The sequence below is a fragment of the Haliotis rubra genome, unplaced genomic scaffold (assembly GCF_003918875.1).
Source record: "Haliotis rubra isolate DU_JTF1 unplaced genomic scaffold, ASM391887v1 Scf9, whole genome shotgun sequence".
In the NCBI taxonomy this organism is placed as follows: domain Eukaryota; kingdom Metazoa; phylum Mollusca; class Gastropoda; order Lepetellida; family Haliotidae; genus Haliotis; species Haliotis rubra.
In genome coordinates this window covers 4,943,098-4,958,537 of record NW_025767634.1, presented here as the reverse complement: position 1 = coordinate 4,958,537, position 15,440 = coordinate 4,943,098, and the positions used below count along the sequence as shown (strand labels likewise).

The 15,440-nt window shown below is 41.3% G+C and overlaps 2 protein-coding genes across 3 annotated transcripts; both read left to right on the top strand.

Moving 5' to 3' along the window:
* Positions 1 to 1,424: 1,424 nt before the first annotated feature.
* Positions 1,425 to 15,440, top strand: LOC124263875. Its single transcript, XM_046698597.1, has 6 exons — positions 1,425 to 1,613; positions 10,797 to 10,896; positions 12,163 to 12,250; positions 12,702 to 12,752; positions 14,080 to 14,262; positions 15,040 to 15,440. The coding sequence occupies exons 1-6, from the start codon at positions 1,489 to 1,491 to the stop codon at positions 15,249 to 15,251; spliced, it is 759 nt and encodes a 252-aa protein (XP_046554553.1). The 5' UTR covers positions 1,425 to 1,488; the 3' UTR covers positions 15,252 to 15,440.
* LOC124263876 lies at positions 2,967 to 7,375 on the top strand. 2 transcript variants are annotated; one of them, XM_046698598.1, is made up of 5 exons: positions 2,967 to 3,910; positions 4,079 to 4,192; positions 5,459 to 5,494; positions 6,193 to 6,252; positions 6,393 to 7,375. In XM_046698598.1, the coding sequence occupies exons 1-5, from the start codon at positions 3,605 to 3,607 to the stop codon at positions 6,456 to 6,458; spliced, it is 582 nt and encodes a 193-aa protein (XP_046554554.1). In that variant the 5' UTR covers positions 2,967 to 3,604; the 3' UTR covers positions 6,459 to 7,375. The 2 variants fall into 2 exon arrangements, with proteins under 2 accessions (XP_046554554.1, XP_046554555.1); XM_046698599.1 differs by lacking the exon at positions 4,079 to 4,192.

Genomic DNA, 15,440 nt, shown 5'->3' with positions numbered 1-15,440 from the left:
TATGTACAAGTACTGTGCCCACTAAAAGACCAGTTCTTTGATATTTGATAATTTTCATATATACGTACTGTCAGTTTTCATGATCGATTTTGCAAAATATCTCTAACACAAAACCATACACTATAGAATCGCATGCATGACTGTGAGTGAGTGAGTGAGTTAAAATTTAACGTCACATCGGCAATATTTCAGCCATATCGTGACGAGAACAATTAATTTTATGGATAATAAGCAATGGCAAACTATAAAAACCTGTCAACGAAGGACAGTAAAATAACTAGATTATCACAGATTCGAATTTAAAACTAGCAATCAAAACTAAAACAGTCTAACTATAGATGACAATACAAGGTAAAAACAGGCTATATATTGCCAACAACTGAAGGTAGATCACCATACTAGGGACCATGGGGACTAACAGTACATTTGCTTCCTGCATGGACCCTAGCTGGATTTACACCATCCCCTCAGATATTAGCAATGTTAGATAATCTAGCCATAAATTAAACGAACATATATTCTACGATTAAAAGAGTAGTAGGTTTAAAGTTACTTTGAATGTTTTGGGACTTACGTACCCTCTCAGGAGGTGCATGACTGTGGATGTGCATGACTGTCGGTAGTTTACTGAAATACTTAGGTGGTGATCTGTTCAAATACTTGATAACTGGTATGTTTAATTGTAGATTGTAGAAAAAAATTATTTCAGTTTGATAGAACAGGCGTTCACATATGCTCTTTACCAAATATAACGCATTAACAGGACGCGATGAGTGAGGATGTATGGTGTGTGAAATTTGTTTAAATCCCGTTTTCCGTGACTTACAGTTTTTAAATATAACTTAAAATCTTGTCTGTGTGTACGTCAACTGCTATACCCTGCCTAATAAACAGTTGGTTGGCTGCTTGGTTTGTTGGTTAATGCCGCACTCAGCAATATTCCAGCTACATGGCGGCGGTCGGTAAATAATCGAGTCTGGAGTGAGTGAATGAGTTTAGTTTTATGCCGCACTCAGTAATAGTCCAGCTACATGGCGGCGGTCGGCAAATAATCGAGTCTGGAGTGAGTGAATGAGTTTAGTTTTATGCCGCACTCAGTAATAGTCCAGCTACATGGCGGCGGTCGGTAAATAATCGAGTCTGGAGTGAGTGAATGAGTTTAGTTTTATGCCGCACTCAGTAATAGTCCAGCTACATGGCGGCGGTCGGTAAATAATCGAGTCTGGAGTGAGTGAATGAGTTTAGTTTTATGCCGCACTCAGTAATAGTCCAGCTACATGGCGGCGGTCGATAAATAATCGAGTCTGGACCAGACAGTCCAGTGATCAACAGCCTGGGCATCTTTCTACGCAATTGGAACACGATGACATCTGTCAACCAAGTCAGCGAGCCTGACCACCCGATCCCGTTAGTCGCCTCTTACGACAAGCAGGGGTTACTGAAGACCAATTCTAACCCAGATCTTCACGCGTGCTAATAATCAGAATAATGCTTACATTTATACAGGAAACATGGACATGCTCACAGAGATATACTCCAACTTCAAATTCCCATCAGGAGAGTTACTCCGAGTACCTTATGTTCCAGATGTTTTATTGGCACCCGGTGTCGAGGTAAGGATTCTTGTCAGGGAAATAATATTTTAATATTCTTGGCGGTGGTGTGTGTGCCTGTGTATACAATATTCAGGTCACGCTCACTTACAGGCTGTACTTCTGATTGGCTGAAAGTAGAATAGTTGGGGCTTGTGCATCTTCCCGCGCCATCTTCTCCCTTGCTGAGCCAAGCTGTGAGTTATATTTTGGCGGTAACATATTTTACATTTGGGATCACTCTTTCTCAGTAAGTGAAAGTGTAATCCTTATATATTATATGTTTACATTTGACCACTTTCTGAATGACATTGTGTATTCATAGCTATCGGCCATGGGAGTCATGCCTATCTACACTTGTCAGAGGGGGACACAAAGTATGTGTTCTAGACTACCAGTAGGCCTCAGTTTTGTGGCTAAGTGGGTTAGATCCCGGACTGGACTCAACCCAACAATGGACTAGATTCATTCGTAACTTCTCGCCTCTTTCCGTGACCTACAAGAAGACTCGTACCCCTGTCGTACGCCATTATTGCCAAGAATCGTGGCAAACCAATCAAAACGCATTTCGAAGCATGAAAATGGCGGCACTGTTGAAGTTTGAAATTTCGCAAAAGTATGCAAAGCACAATTTAAACAAAACCTTTGAGCTAAAGGATCAGAAACTTTAACGTGAAACATATTTACAAAGGGAATGACTGTATTGCTGTTTTGCCCACGGGATATAGGATATTCTAGGAGCCATGTTTGAAAATTCAGAGTTATCTTTCCTTGGCAATAGTACTGAACTATTTTAATCTCCATGCCCGTTTGCGCTTAGACAGGGCCCAGTCGTAAACATGGCCACGAGAGGGGTACGAGACGCCATCCGGCATGCAGGAATGACACGAGTAGTTACGAATGTACTAGATTCTGTACTGTACTGTACTGAGAAAGTACTCTCAGACGCGTGGTCCTGTGCACCGAGCTCAGGTCACGAATCAGTAGAGGTTAAGCAACGTCGAGCTCGGACAATCCTTGGATGGGTGACCGTGTTTGGCAGCTTGACTCCTGAGAGTTTCTAGGACTTCAGTCCTGACCCACAACGAGGCACATGTGATACATGTGGTCTCACCTTAGGTAAGTGAGTTTGTTAAAATTGCCTCTGTTCAGTTTGTTATGTGAATAACCTTGCCTCTTGGGTTAAATAATGAACTTCTATTCTCTTAGAAACGTTCGTAGCCCTTAACTTCTTAAGCCCATTCTTAACACATTGGCTACGATCAAAGATAAGAATTCTTAGGGCTACGAACGTTTCGAGAATAAGGGCTCTGATTCTGATTAAGCGCCCCGAGCAATCACTTGGTGATTGGAGACTGCGCTATAGAAGATGACTTATTATTATTATTATTTTTTTATTAATATGTGTTACATTTGACGATTTAATCAATGACATTGTGTATTCATATTGTGGCTGGACTGTCGGGTGTGGGCCATGCAAATTTCGGTCGTTTGCGGGATTTACAAAACATGTTTACAATCAGCGCCAAAACCCAATCTCTTCTCTCTTTAATTAATATAATTTATGCATTTCGCTAGCTGACCCCTTTTATTCCAATACAGAGTTTAATCACTGATCAGATGGGCGTCTCACTGTTGATTTACGAATGCAAGAGGGGTGGAATCTGATTGGTAAATGGAAGGGACACATTTCGTAATAGCCACTGCTGGCTCTACGATCGAGCCACGAAATTCCAGTCGTATATCACCTTTTCTAGTCCGCGTACTCCCTTACCCCAGGAAGATACTTGAGTGGAATTATTACACTGAACGATTTCGGCGAATTCCTCTTGTTTTCTACACTGATTTTGTGTGAATTATTACATAAGCAGTATAGTAAGTTTGTTTGTGTGTATATGTTTATGGGGATATAACTGTTAAAACAGATGTACACATTATGCGTGCACACAGCGTACATAACGGTCTCTACCTTTCTACCTCCCTACACGAAAATGTCTTGACCTCAGCCCTCAATGTACATAAACTGCATTAAACAAACTCAGATTGTGTACTTTCAGGTTCCTCCAGAGCAGTTTGAACAAGCTATGGACGTAATTCGTTCTTCATCTTGCATCTGTAGACATTGCTATGACAACGTTCCTTGCTGCGTATTCTTCCTGGTTTGCCTGCTCCTCACGGGGCTCGTCATCATGCCAACCATTGTCATTCTGGTAATGGTGTCACCAATCCCGGCGCCTCCTGGATTTCCTGTTTTCATACTAATGACATCTCTACCTTGGATTTTGTTCATCACCATATATTTCGCCCAGAGACTAGTGGTGAGTTGTTATTGTTTGTTTTTATTCAAAGCTTGCAATATTTTTATCCACAGTCGGTATATAATGGTGCAATGCATTGTACCTAATAAATTATACGAATTTTTTAATTAATGCAATATAGACCAGAAACATGCTAGCAAAATATGTTTCCCTGTCCAATCGCTCCAGAGAAAATCCCGACTCCAGAAGGCACTGCCAAAGGCTAACGAGATCCTGCTGAAATATAAGGTCATACTAGGAGCTAGTGTACAGATGACCGGATGTAGGCTCTTCAGGACGTGTGTGAGTATTGTAACGAGTGTAGACCCACAGTAACCTCAAATTCAATTGCCTTAGGGTCAAACCATTTAAAATCCCTATAATGCAATTAACATTATTTAATTTGTTTGGTGTTTAACGCCGCACTTAGCAATGTTCCAGCTATACAGCGTCGGTCTGAAAATTATCGACTCTGGACCACAAATCCAATGATCAAAATGATGAACATCGATCTACACATTCGGGATAGGATGACAGCAATTATCAAAAACCACTAGCACTGCATTTAGACTATCATGCAATATTATTCATGCTTTTCCGTACGGCGGCTATGCTATGCCAATTTTTAATGTGGTTTGTAAATAATGTATTTAATGAAAGAAACAAATACAAACAAAATATTTCATAGATTACATTATTATTGAAATCACATATAATAGTCTTGACATGAATCAGATGGTTAGAGCATAAAGATTGTATGTCAGATTGGTAGCTCTTTGTTGCAAATTACCGTGATTGCATGTACGGGATAGATATTACTCTGACAAATTTGTATTTTGAATATTTGAACATATAGTTTAGCCAGAAATATTTAAGAGCCCATATAGATCCATTTTAAATATGAACTAAATCTATTGACGTTTGTTTCGATAATGATTATTTCATTACAAAGTTCTCAGGACAATTTCCTTTAATATTTAATTACTTTTTTTTATATTTGTCTAACTCCTTCGGGGGACGGTAGATTAGCCTAGTGGTTAAAGTGTTTTTTCACCATCCGTACTACCCGCATGGGCATTTCATGCGTCACCCGCCGTGATATTGCTGTAATATTACTCAAGGGGAATAACTCACAGAAAGTTCCACGCGTACAAATCATATCTTAACGCCGATGGATATCTGCATTGCTCAATGTCATAACATTAATTTGAACGAAAACAATCTCAAAACCCTATTGGAGCGTATGTCTCAATGATAACTATCATATAACTAAAGTATTCAATAAATGATTAAACTATTCATAGACGATCAGGGATTTGGTTAACTGCTACAGTCTGCTACATGTAAATTGCATTACAAGGGATTTATTCCTCTCTTAGAAATCAACATGCAGCCTGTTTATTTTCATGTTGGATACAAGAGATATATTTCCCGCTCAAAAATTTACATGCAGCGTAGAATGGATTTGTTATCCCTTTCCGAATATTCTTCCTAGTACAGTATTGTATCACGATCACGTGAATCAGGTCCCAATATCCCAGTGAATGTACACATTTTTGTTTGTTTCAGATTCGGTTCTGGTTTTATGACGCGTCGGAATGCAAGGTATATAATGTATGCACGATGTTAAAGGGTTATCACAGCAGGTTGTCTTCTAATGCAATCGAAGTGAAAATTCTCTGCTCAACTGAATGAGTGAGCGAATTAAAGTTTAATGTCGCTTCGGTAATATATCAGCCATATAGCGACGATGCAAACGTTTTAGATATATAAAGAAATTAGGTTCTTATTCCCTAAGAAAGAAATACTAGATCTTAAAGTATTGGAGGATATTCTGTCTCATACTAAAACTCCGAGACCCGAACCCAGAATGGTAAATAGTTGGTTTCCTTTTTCCAAAGCAGCGGTAAGAATCGTATTTCTAATCTGACTTTTTTTTAAATCCTGAGGCGTGAGCGCTGGCTGAACCATTTCTATATATTCCACAACTAGTCTGTTTCGGACTGGAATTGGTTATTCTCTGGTGCTGACGGTTTCTGTAATGTTTGGTAAGAATTGAATCGTGTGTGTGGGTATCTAAAGGAAGCCATTGCCTTTATGTGCTATAGTATACCTTCTGCAGTGTTCAGGTTTCATCGGGGCGATGGGGTTGCCTAGTGGTTATAGCGTTTACTCGTCACGGCGAAGACCCGGGTTCGATTCTCGACATGGATGCATGTGCGAAGTCCATTTCAGGAAACATCTGCTAAAGGCTGTATAAACCTACCTCCCTCACTCAATGGTTAAGCTTCATCATTTTTCAGACAATGTTGGCGGCTTTTCTGGAAGAGAGGCATGGCGGGGCGGATGCTGGTGCATTTCAGGTATCAGATTAGTTTAGGCTTATAATTTGCTACAGACAATCTAGTGTTATAAAATAGTTTACAATACTTTAAGGAAGTTTTAGTTTTTGATAATGATGCTGATCGCTTTGGTCTTTACTGGCGATTCCCTATATTTCCAGGCCTGTGCGTCACGTCTCATTCAACAGTACAGTGGTGAATATACTTCCTGTTATCTGCAAGGGTAAGCTGAAGATCAAACAGGGCGTCAGGCATGTCGGCAATGCCTCTTGTCTGTGTCAGTACATTGAAGAGAAGTACTGTAAAGGACAGATCTATCCATTTGACAGTGTCTGATTATCTGTCAGCGCATCGAAGGACAGATCCTTCCATTTGACAGTGTCTGATTATCTGTCAGCGCATCGAAGGACAGATCCTTCCATTTGACAGTGTCTGATTATCTGTCAGCGCATCGAAGAGAAGAACTGTTAAGGGCATTTCACTCCACGTGACGGTGCTTGATAGTGTGTTAGCACATTGAGGAGAAGTACTGTGATGTCGTATCCCTCCACGTGACGGTGCTTGATAGTGTGTTAGTACATTGAGGAGAAGTACTGTGATGTCATATCTCTCTACGTGACGGTGCTTGAGTATCTGTTAGTACATTGAGGCGAAATACAGTAAAGGGCATATTCCTCCACGTGAAAGTTGTTGGTTTTCTGTCTGTGCTTTGAGGAGAAGTATTATGATGTCATATCCCTCCACGTGACGGTGCTTGAGTATCTGTTAGTACATTGAGGACTCCGAGAAATACTGTGAAGTCATATCTCTCTACGTGACGGTGCTTGAGTATCTGTTAGTACATTGAGGACTCCGAGAAATACTGTGAAGTCATATCTCTCTACGTGACGGTGCTTGAGTATCTGTTAGTACATTGAGGACTCCGAGAAATACTGTGAAGTCATATCTCTCTACGTGACGGTGCTTGAGTATCTGTTAGTACATTGAGGAGACATACTGTGATGTCATATCTCTCTACGTGACGGTGCTTGAGTATCTGTTAGTACATTGAGGAGAAGTACTGTGATGTCAAATCCCTCTACGTGACGGTGCTTGATTGTCTGTTAGCACATTGAGGCGAAATACAGTAAAGGGCATATCCCTCCACGTGAAAGTTCTTGGTTTTCTGTCTGTGCTTTGAGTGGAAGTACTATGATGTCATATCCCTCCACGTGACGGGGGTGGTGGGGTAGCCTAGTGGTTAAAGCGTTGGCTCGTCACGCCGAAGACCCGGGTTCGATTCCCCACATGGGCACAATGTGTTAAGCCCATTTCCGGTGTCCCCCGCCGTGATATTGCTGGAATATTGCTAAAAGCGGCGTAAAACTAAACTCAGTCAGTCAGTCAGTCCACGTGTCGCAGAGTCAAGACGTAGCGAAGTGATTTGACCTTGAAACTCCTTCAAAACGAATGCCGATTTCCGAAAGTAATCTGGATTTTTATAGCCAGACAGTACATCCTCTTTGCTGCACAATTTCAACTGGAAGGTGATTTCGGTTGCCTTGTGGCGATGCCTTTTTAATCCTTGTAAGAAATCTCATCAAAATCAACAAATTCGATTTTTTCTTGTGCAATTGTGTAAAATCATGTTATCAACACTTTTGTTACATATTTTGACGATTGTTTGAACACAAAAGGTAATTAATAGATTTTTAAAAATACAAAACGCCTATGCGTTTGTTTTTGGGGATAGTATATTTGTCTTCCTGTCCCAAAAAATCACACTTTGGCAAGACGGTTTAGTAGCTTGCCAGAAAGCTGATGTTCCATCTGACAATTATTTATCACAGTTGTACGATAATCGAAATATTCGCTGAAAGTTTTAGCTGGACCTACCATTTGTTTAGGTGCATTTTCACCATCCAGATGGCGATATCATGATATGTATTGTAAAGCAAACTGAGCTTGAAAACCGTCTGTTGTGCCCTAAAACCCACAATGGTCTTAAGTGCACAGAAATCATGAATATTCATGAGTGGGCGGAGAGTATGTTTTTGTTATGTTGTGGGGATAATATGCACTCTCATTACACGCTATTCAACTTTACACGACTCAGCAGAAGTAGAGACACTTGCGTGTTCAAGTGAGAAGTAGTGCACGTGTGACGTGGTCACATAAGCTCCGCACACTCATGTTTATTTATGATTACTGTGCACTTAAGACCATTGTAGGTTTTAGGGCACCACAACCGTCAAATATCCGTCTTTTAACTGATTGCTAAACTCTGTATTTTTAAATATATAAAGAATACCCTTGTGGGTGAGTATTGTGTTATTTGTCATTTTCATACTGCAGCCTCCCCTTTCGTCGTGTTTGATTGTATGTCAGGACAATGAGGAGAGGTACAGGAGAGATATACAGAACAACGTTTATCAAATATCCCAAACACGTTGCTCTTTCTGCTTGAATGTATACCTCGTCAATCTGGACGGTATAAACAAATGAATGATAAACGCACATTCTACCATGGCAATTTTATGAACAATTTCATTGTCCAATAGCTCTAAATTGTTCATTTAAAACCTCACGCTACGCGTTCGGTTTTAAATGAAATTTAGAGCTATTATAATTTCGTTATATACCTCATGTCCTCCGTTGACAAGTGTTTATGATTTACTTTTAATTATTATAAATCTATTACTTGATTTAGTCACGATATGGCTGACATATTGCCGATGTGACTTAAAATCCTAACTCACTCACTCAATTTTCATATTCTTGAGGCAAAGATTTTTTGGAGGAAAGGAGTAATTATTGCTGCTCGCTGAAATTGAACATTACTCATTACTGTAATCAATGGTTGTTTAAACGTCCTCAAGTAACTGTGGCAACAGAGGTAATGTGACTCCTTAGAGAAACAAGGTCAAGGCAAGTAATTGCGTCACTGCTGTCGGAGAATTCCATTCTACCCTCATTTTTCAACGCTAATAGACATGTTTGTCGTGGAACGCACGCCTGATAAGGAAAATAATTTACTCCAGTAATGGATCCCATCGTGTTATCTGTGTTACTATGAGTCTTCAGGATCTGAAAGGGAGCGGTTCCTTATCCAGGTGAAGAAGTAAAGCTCTTTAGCTAACACGAGATCGGAATGTCTCTTTGGGAAGACATGGTGTAATGTACCTCCTGACTGATGGCTGTGCCATAACACTGGAAGTTTTTATTCTTTAAGGACTGGGGCGATAGCCTCGCGGTGCATGCCTTCGCTCGTCACGCCGAAGGGCCAAGTGCGATTCTTCACATGGGTACCCGAAAGATCCGGGTTAGAATTGGTCTTCACTAGCCCATGCTTGTCGCAAGAGGCGACTAATGGGATCGGGTGGTCAGACTCGCTTACTTGGTTGACACGTCATCGTATCCCAATCGGATGCTCATGATGTTGATCATTGGATTGTCTGGTCCAGACTCAATTATTTACAGACCGTCGCCATATAGATGGAACTTTGCTAAGTGCGGCGTTAAACAACAAATCAAACCAACTATGTTCGCATGGGTACAATGTAAAATCATCCGCCGTCTTAATATTGCTGGAATACTTGATGGTAGGTCATCCCTGGTTATATCATGTCAACCAATAATACAAGATAGGTTGTCTGTCTGTTAGAAATTCAGGCGTATGTGACAAGACGCGCGCCCACACGCACAAACACAAAGACACACGCACGCGCACACACCATTGAACGCATACACAAACGTACTCGTGAAGATCCGGCAACGTATGTTTATCTAAAAAGGCGAATATCGGGTGGTCAGGCTCTCTGATTTGGTTGACATATGTCAGTGTATCCCTATTGCGTGGGTCGATGCTCATGATGTTAATCACTGGATGGTCTGATCCAGACTCGGTTGACAAATCACGAATCACAGGAAAAGTAAGAGGTATTGGCAAAACAGGCGACATTAGCATAATATGAGGCAAAACATGGAAATATAGCCTAATAACGACTGAGTAGTGAGATAAACTGGTGGAGGCATCTTTTATAATACCTAAGGACAACACTATGGGCTAACGAAGACTATTTTGATGCTTGGCAAATGTTGGGTAGTATAGTATAACTATTCAGCGGCCATGCTGTCATCTTCTAAGCATTGGATAAAAAATCCAGTTAAAAAGCGATGTATTCTGAGTCTGATCACCTTTACATTAACAATGCATGGTTTAGCGCCCGAGACATCATTATTCTGAGATAACGTGGGTGAAATAAAAATAAACTCGATAATCCAGCTTTACTAATTGTTTTACATTTCGTTTTGAAATTATGCGCATTTTGAAATTTCACGTTGCTGCAATACGTCGGTTTAGCGTTTTCAATCCAAAAGAGTCATGGCAATGTTTAATACAATGGTGCAGTTCTCGTCTTGCTCGGTGGAGTGGTTCTTCTACATAGGGATCGGGTGCTGTGCTCTCCTTCTAAATCTACTAATCTTATTCATAACAAGTGTGTTCTACGTTTCTGTAAAGTAGGCGTAAAAATGTGCATGAGTAGATGTTTGGAAACGTCTTGGTGCCAATGTATCTTCTATAGACAGGACATTCTCTGGTGTTGTCTGCGGAAAAGCAAGTGCCCCAAGTCCACTGGAGACGTGGGAGATGCCGTGGTCATTGACCGGGACCGACTGGCGAAGGTAGGTCAGAGTATACCATAATGTAGTTTGTACAGTAGATCCGAGATCCCATTTTACCATTATGTTACTTGTACAATAGATCCGAGATTCCTTATTACCATAATGTAATTTGTACAGTAGATCCGAGATCCCTTATTACTATTATGTTACTTGCACAACAGATCCGAGATCCCATTTTACCATTATGTTAATTGTACAACATATTCCTTTTTAGCATTATGTCAGGGTCAGTTTGTTAATATAAAGTTTATTTATTTGTTTGTTGTGTGACGGCGACCTGTAATTAATGATTTCAGTACCAGACAAAAAATTAATCACTAACTGATATTTTGAGTAACGATCCCGGGAACCGTTCCTCAAAGCGATCATAGCGCTACGACAGTCGTAAGTCTATGTTAAAGTATGGGAGTTACAATCATCTTAGCGCTACGATTGCTTTGTGGAACGGAGCCCAGGGCTTCGGGAATGTTGACCCACAACCGACCAAGTCCCAGAGCATCTTTCCTATCCAACGTCGCCCCTCGCAACAAGTATACACCCATGAAGACCCGGGTTAGAATATTGATCTTCAGTAACCCATGCTTGTCGTATGAGGCGACTAACGGGATCCGGTGGTTGACTTAGTTGACACATGTCATCGTATCCCAATTTCGTAGATCGATCACTGGATTGTCCGGTCCAGACTTGATTATCATATAGCTGGAATATCACCGAGTGCGGCGTAAAACGTAACTCACTCACTCACTTTGTTTCTAATGTTCAGGACCCGTGAAGATCCGGGGTAGAATAGGTCTTCAGCAACCCATGTGCTTGCCATAAAAAGGCGACTATCTTGTCGTAAGAGGCGACTAACGGGATCGGGTGGTCAGTTTCGCTGACTTGGTTGACACATGTCATCGGTTCCCAATTGCGCAGATCGATGCTCATGCTGTTGATCACTGGATTGTCTGGTCCAGACTCGATTATTTACAGACCGCCGCCATATAGCTGGAATATTGCTGAGTGCGGCGTAAAACTCAACTCACTCACTCACTCTAATGTTCAGTTTTTAACATAGGAATGGTTCATGGATGATAGTTGAGACGAATATACAGATATCTAGCCATACATTTAACATGAAATCTCGAGGTCTCGCAGCACACACACGCGCAGCGCGCACGCACGCACACACACACACACACACACACACACACACACACACACACACACACACACACACACACACACACACTGGTTTCACTATACAGTAACATATCTTTATGTTAGACGGGCGGCTGCAATGCTATTGACTGTCCCAGTGACCCAACCGCCAGATGTGTGGTAACAAGAGGCCGAACTCTCTGTGTGCCCTTCAGTAAGTATGAATATATGCACTATCACAAGGTAAATATAAACTTTGTTATTTACAATGAGAGATGGGAAGAATTACAATGTGAATTACTGTACTTTGTGTGAGCGCGTGTTTGCGCGCGTGAATGTTTTTGTTGATGCACTTTCGATTTAGTTATAACTTGGTTTTAGTTAATTAACTAAAGTTTAAAGTTTATTAACATGGTGAATGGATAGTTTGGAGGTGTTGGAGCTTTCTTTCAGAAATCTGCCATGGACAACGTAGAAATTCACAGCAAACTAATGTCACACTCAATCAGTAAAAATCTGTAATGAATTTATTTTGTTTTTTGAAGTGTACAAGTTATGTATTCAACTTCAAATAATTCAATGGATATAAAATACACGTTTACTTACACATCGATTAAATTACAATAACACTGGCTATTGCCCTCAGTTTCTGCTATATATTGTAGGTACCTCTGTCGAGTTATCATCACAGCATTTGTTCGTTGAGGAACGGAGAGGTAGGTATTCTTGTTACGTTAGTTTAGGATACAGGAAAGAACGGGAAGCCCGCTCGAACTCGCGCAAAAATCAAACTAAACTAACCCTACGACCGTTTGGTCCGGGTTAGAATTGGGTGGTCAGGCTCGCTGACTTTGTTGACACATGTCATCGTATCCCAATTGCGTAGAACCGTAGAACGATCCTGATGCTGTTGATCACTGGATTATCTTGTCTTTGCTTCGGGAACATTCTTTTGATTAATGTAGAATTAATGTTTTTAATGCGTATGCATACGGACCTTTTACTAACTTGACCACGGTAGGGTTGGCAACGTTGCCAGGGTGAAAATTGTCCCACTGCATCAGAACCAGTGGCGGATCCAGAGGGATAGACTAACAACTAGTCTCTGAAATGAACATATTTTACTGAAAAATGTTCATAGTAAAGTAAAATATAATATAATGAAAAGGAGCCCTGAGACTTTCTTCATTTTCAGAGACCCTGAAGCTGAGGAAATCTAGACTTGCCACATTTTCTAGACTTGCGTGGGCTTTCTTGGATATATTTGCTTCAGGGTCTGTACGAGAGACTACCAGAGGGAGGGTTCAGGGGGTTCGAAACACCCACCCCGCCCACCCCTTTGAAAATGACTAAAGACCACATTAAAGTTAATATTTTGCCAAGGCAGAGCCAAGGTGGGGTTCAGGGGGTTCGAACCCCCTGAAACACACACACAAACACACACACACACACACACACACACACACACACACACACACACACACACACACACACACACACACACACACACACACAGAGTCCTGAAAATTTCTAGATCCGCTTATGAGATCATACACTGTGCTAATCCAAATTTGTGTCAATAACGGGTATATCAAAATGTATCGTGTGGTTATATTATGGCATAGTAAACAGGTATCAGTTAGTTGCCGCATTAAATTTTCATACATCCCATAGGTTGACGTGTGTGCGAGCGTGCGCGTGTGTCTGTCTGTGTGTGTGTGTCTGTTTGTCTGTGTGTGTGAGTGTGAGAGAGATATGGAGATATAACACTCGAGATAATCGAGGGTGAAATTCTGGTCGCGGCTGTAACCGGAAGTGCAGCGATAAGTCAGTATGAAATAGTTTGTACATGAACATAATTGTCCCGCCGTGATATTGCTGGAATATTGCTTAAAGTGGCGTAAATCTCCCTCACTCACCCACCAACCCAGAACTTGCTAACTCACTCACTCACTCACTCAACCACACACTCACTCACTCACTCACTCACTCACATGACTGTGGCAGCTGTATTTCTGGTACGTTCTTTCTTGTCTCCGTCAGAATGTTGTGAAGACCATACCGGGTATACATACAGCATGGAGTTTGATGTCTGCTACAAGATGTATACACATACTAAAAGGTTTACCGAGGGGCGGCGTGTTTGTAAGGAGCACAGAGGGGATCTGGCAATGCCGAAGACTGTGGAGCTGCAGGCTTTCTATGTCGACCATGTCCTGTCTAAGTGTTGAGTATATTATACAGAGATACCCTTTTACTTCACAAGTTTACTACATTCTTCTATCACCCCTCAATACATTGGGACCCGTGAAGATCCGGGATAGAATAATATTTGTATGTACCCTATGCTTGTCGTAAGAGGCGACCGAAAGGATCGGGTGGTAGGGCAGGCTGGCTTTGCTGATGGGTGGGTGACCCGGGTTCGATTCCCCTCATGGGTACAATGTGTGAAGCCCATTTCTGGTGTTCCCCGCCGTGATATTGCTCGAATATTACTAAAAGCGACGTAAAACTAACCTGACTCACTATCCAAAGTTAAAATCAGATCGGAATTCATTTTACAAATGTCAACTCTAAAAGGCCAGTTGTTTGCAAACAGGTCGAGAATACATCCTTCGGTCAGTTTTTACGAGAAAAGACTGATTGTAGCTGAGCACCGCGGTTGGTGATACTCAAGCTATTCCACGTCGGTTTATGTGGGCCAACCAAACCAGTTAATGAGTGAGTGAGTGATTTGGGTTTATGCCGCTTTTAGAAATATTCCAGCAATATCACGACGGGGAACAACAGAAATGGGCTTCACACATGATACCCACATGATGTGGGGAATCGAAACCGGGCCTTCGTCGTGACGAGCGGACATTTTAACCACTAGGCTACCCCACCGCCCAACCAGTTAATGAATATTACGTGAAAAACGTGTCTAGAAACATACCTTCAGCACCTTAAATCGAAAAGATACGGTATACAAACTCGTGAAGTACCAACTATTTCTAATTTCAGCATCCGTCAATGCCTTCTTAGGAGCAATGCGTATTGTTTGCCAATGGAGATGGCTGGACAACACATTCGTGAAGGGAATCAGATTCAAAAGACACGACTGTGTGACAAAGCTGTGTCTCCTGTACAACAGAGACGATAATGCTCTGACCAACGGCAAATGTAAGCACTCATACAACCTCGGGTTTCTCTGTGAAATACCTATGAACGTGTAAAATGTCGTGTAAAAAGACAGTAATATTGTTAGGTAGCCCCAAGCTATTGCACCAGCTTTGTTCAACAGACTTTGTAACATTCCGTTAATAAAAGAATATTCGACTTAAATGCTGACTTTATTTCTACAGTACATGTGTAAAAAGACAGTAATCTACTAATTGTTAGGTAGCCCCAAGCGATTGCACCTG

Coding starts and splice junctions, on each gene's coding strand:
- LOC124263876 (XM_046698598.1), top strand. CDS start 3,605: ATGTACATAAACTGCATTAAACAAACTCAGATTGTGTACTTTCAGGTT. Junction 3,911..4,078: donor ATTTCGCCCAGAGACTAGTG/GTGAGTTGTTAT, acceptor CAATCGCTCCAG/AGAAAATCCCGACTCCAGAA. Junction 4,193..5,458: donor GTAGGCTCTTCAGGACGTGT/GTGAGTATTGTA, acceptor TGTTTGTTTCAG/ATTCGGTTCTGGTTTTATGA.
- LOC124263875 (XM_046698597.1), top strand. CDS start 1,489: ATGCTTACATTTATACAGGAAACATGGACATGCTCACAGAGATATACT. Junction 12,251..12,701: donor AACTCTCTGTGTGCCCTTCA/GTAAGTATGAAT, acceptor TATATATTGTAG/GTACCTCTGTCGAGTTATCA. Junction 14,263..15,039: donor CGACCATGTCCTGTCTAAGT/GTTGAGTATATT, acceptor TTCTAATTTCAG/CATCCGTCAATGCCTTCTTA.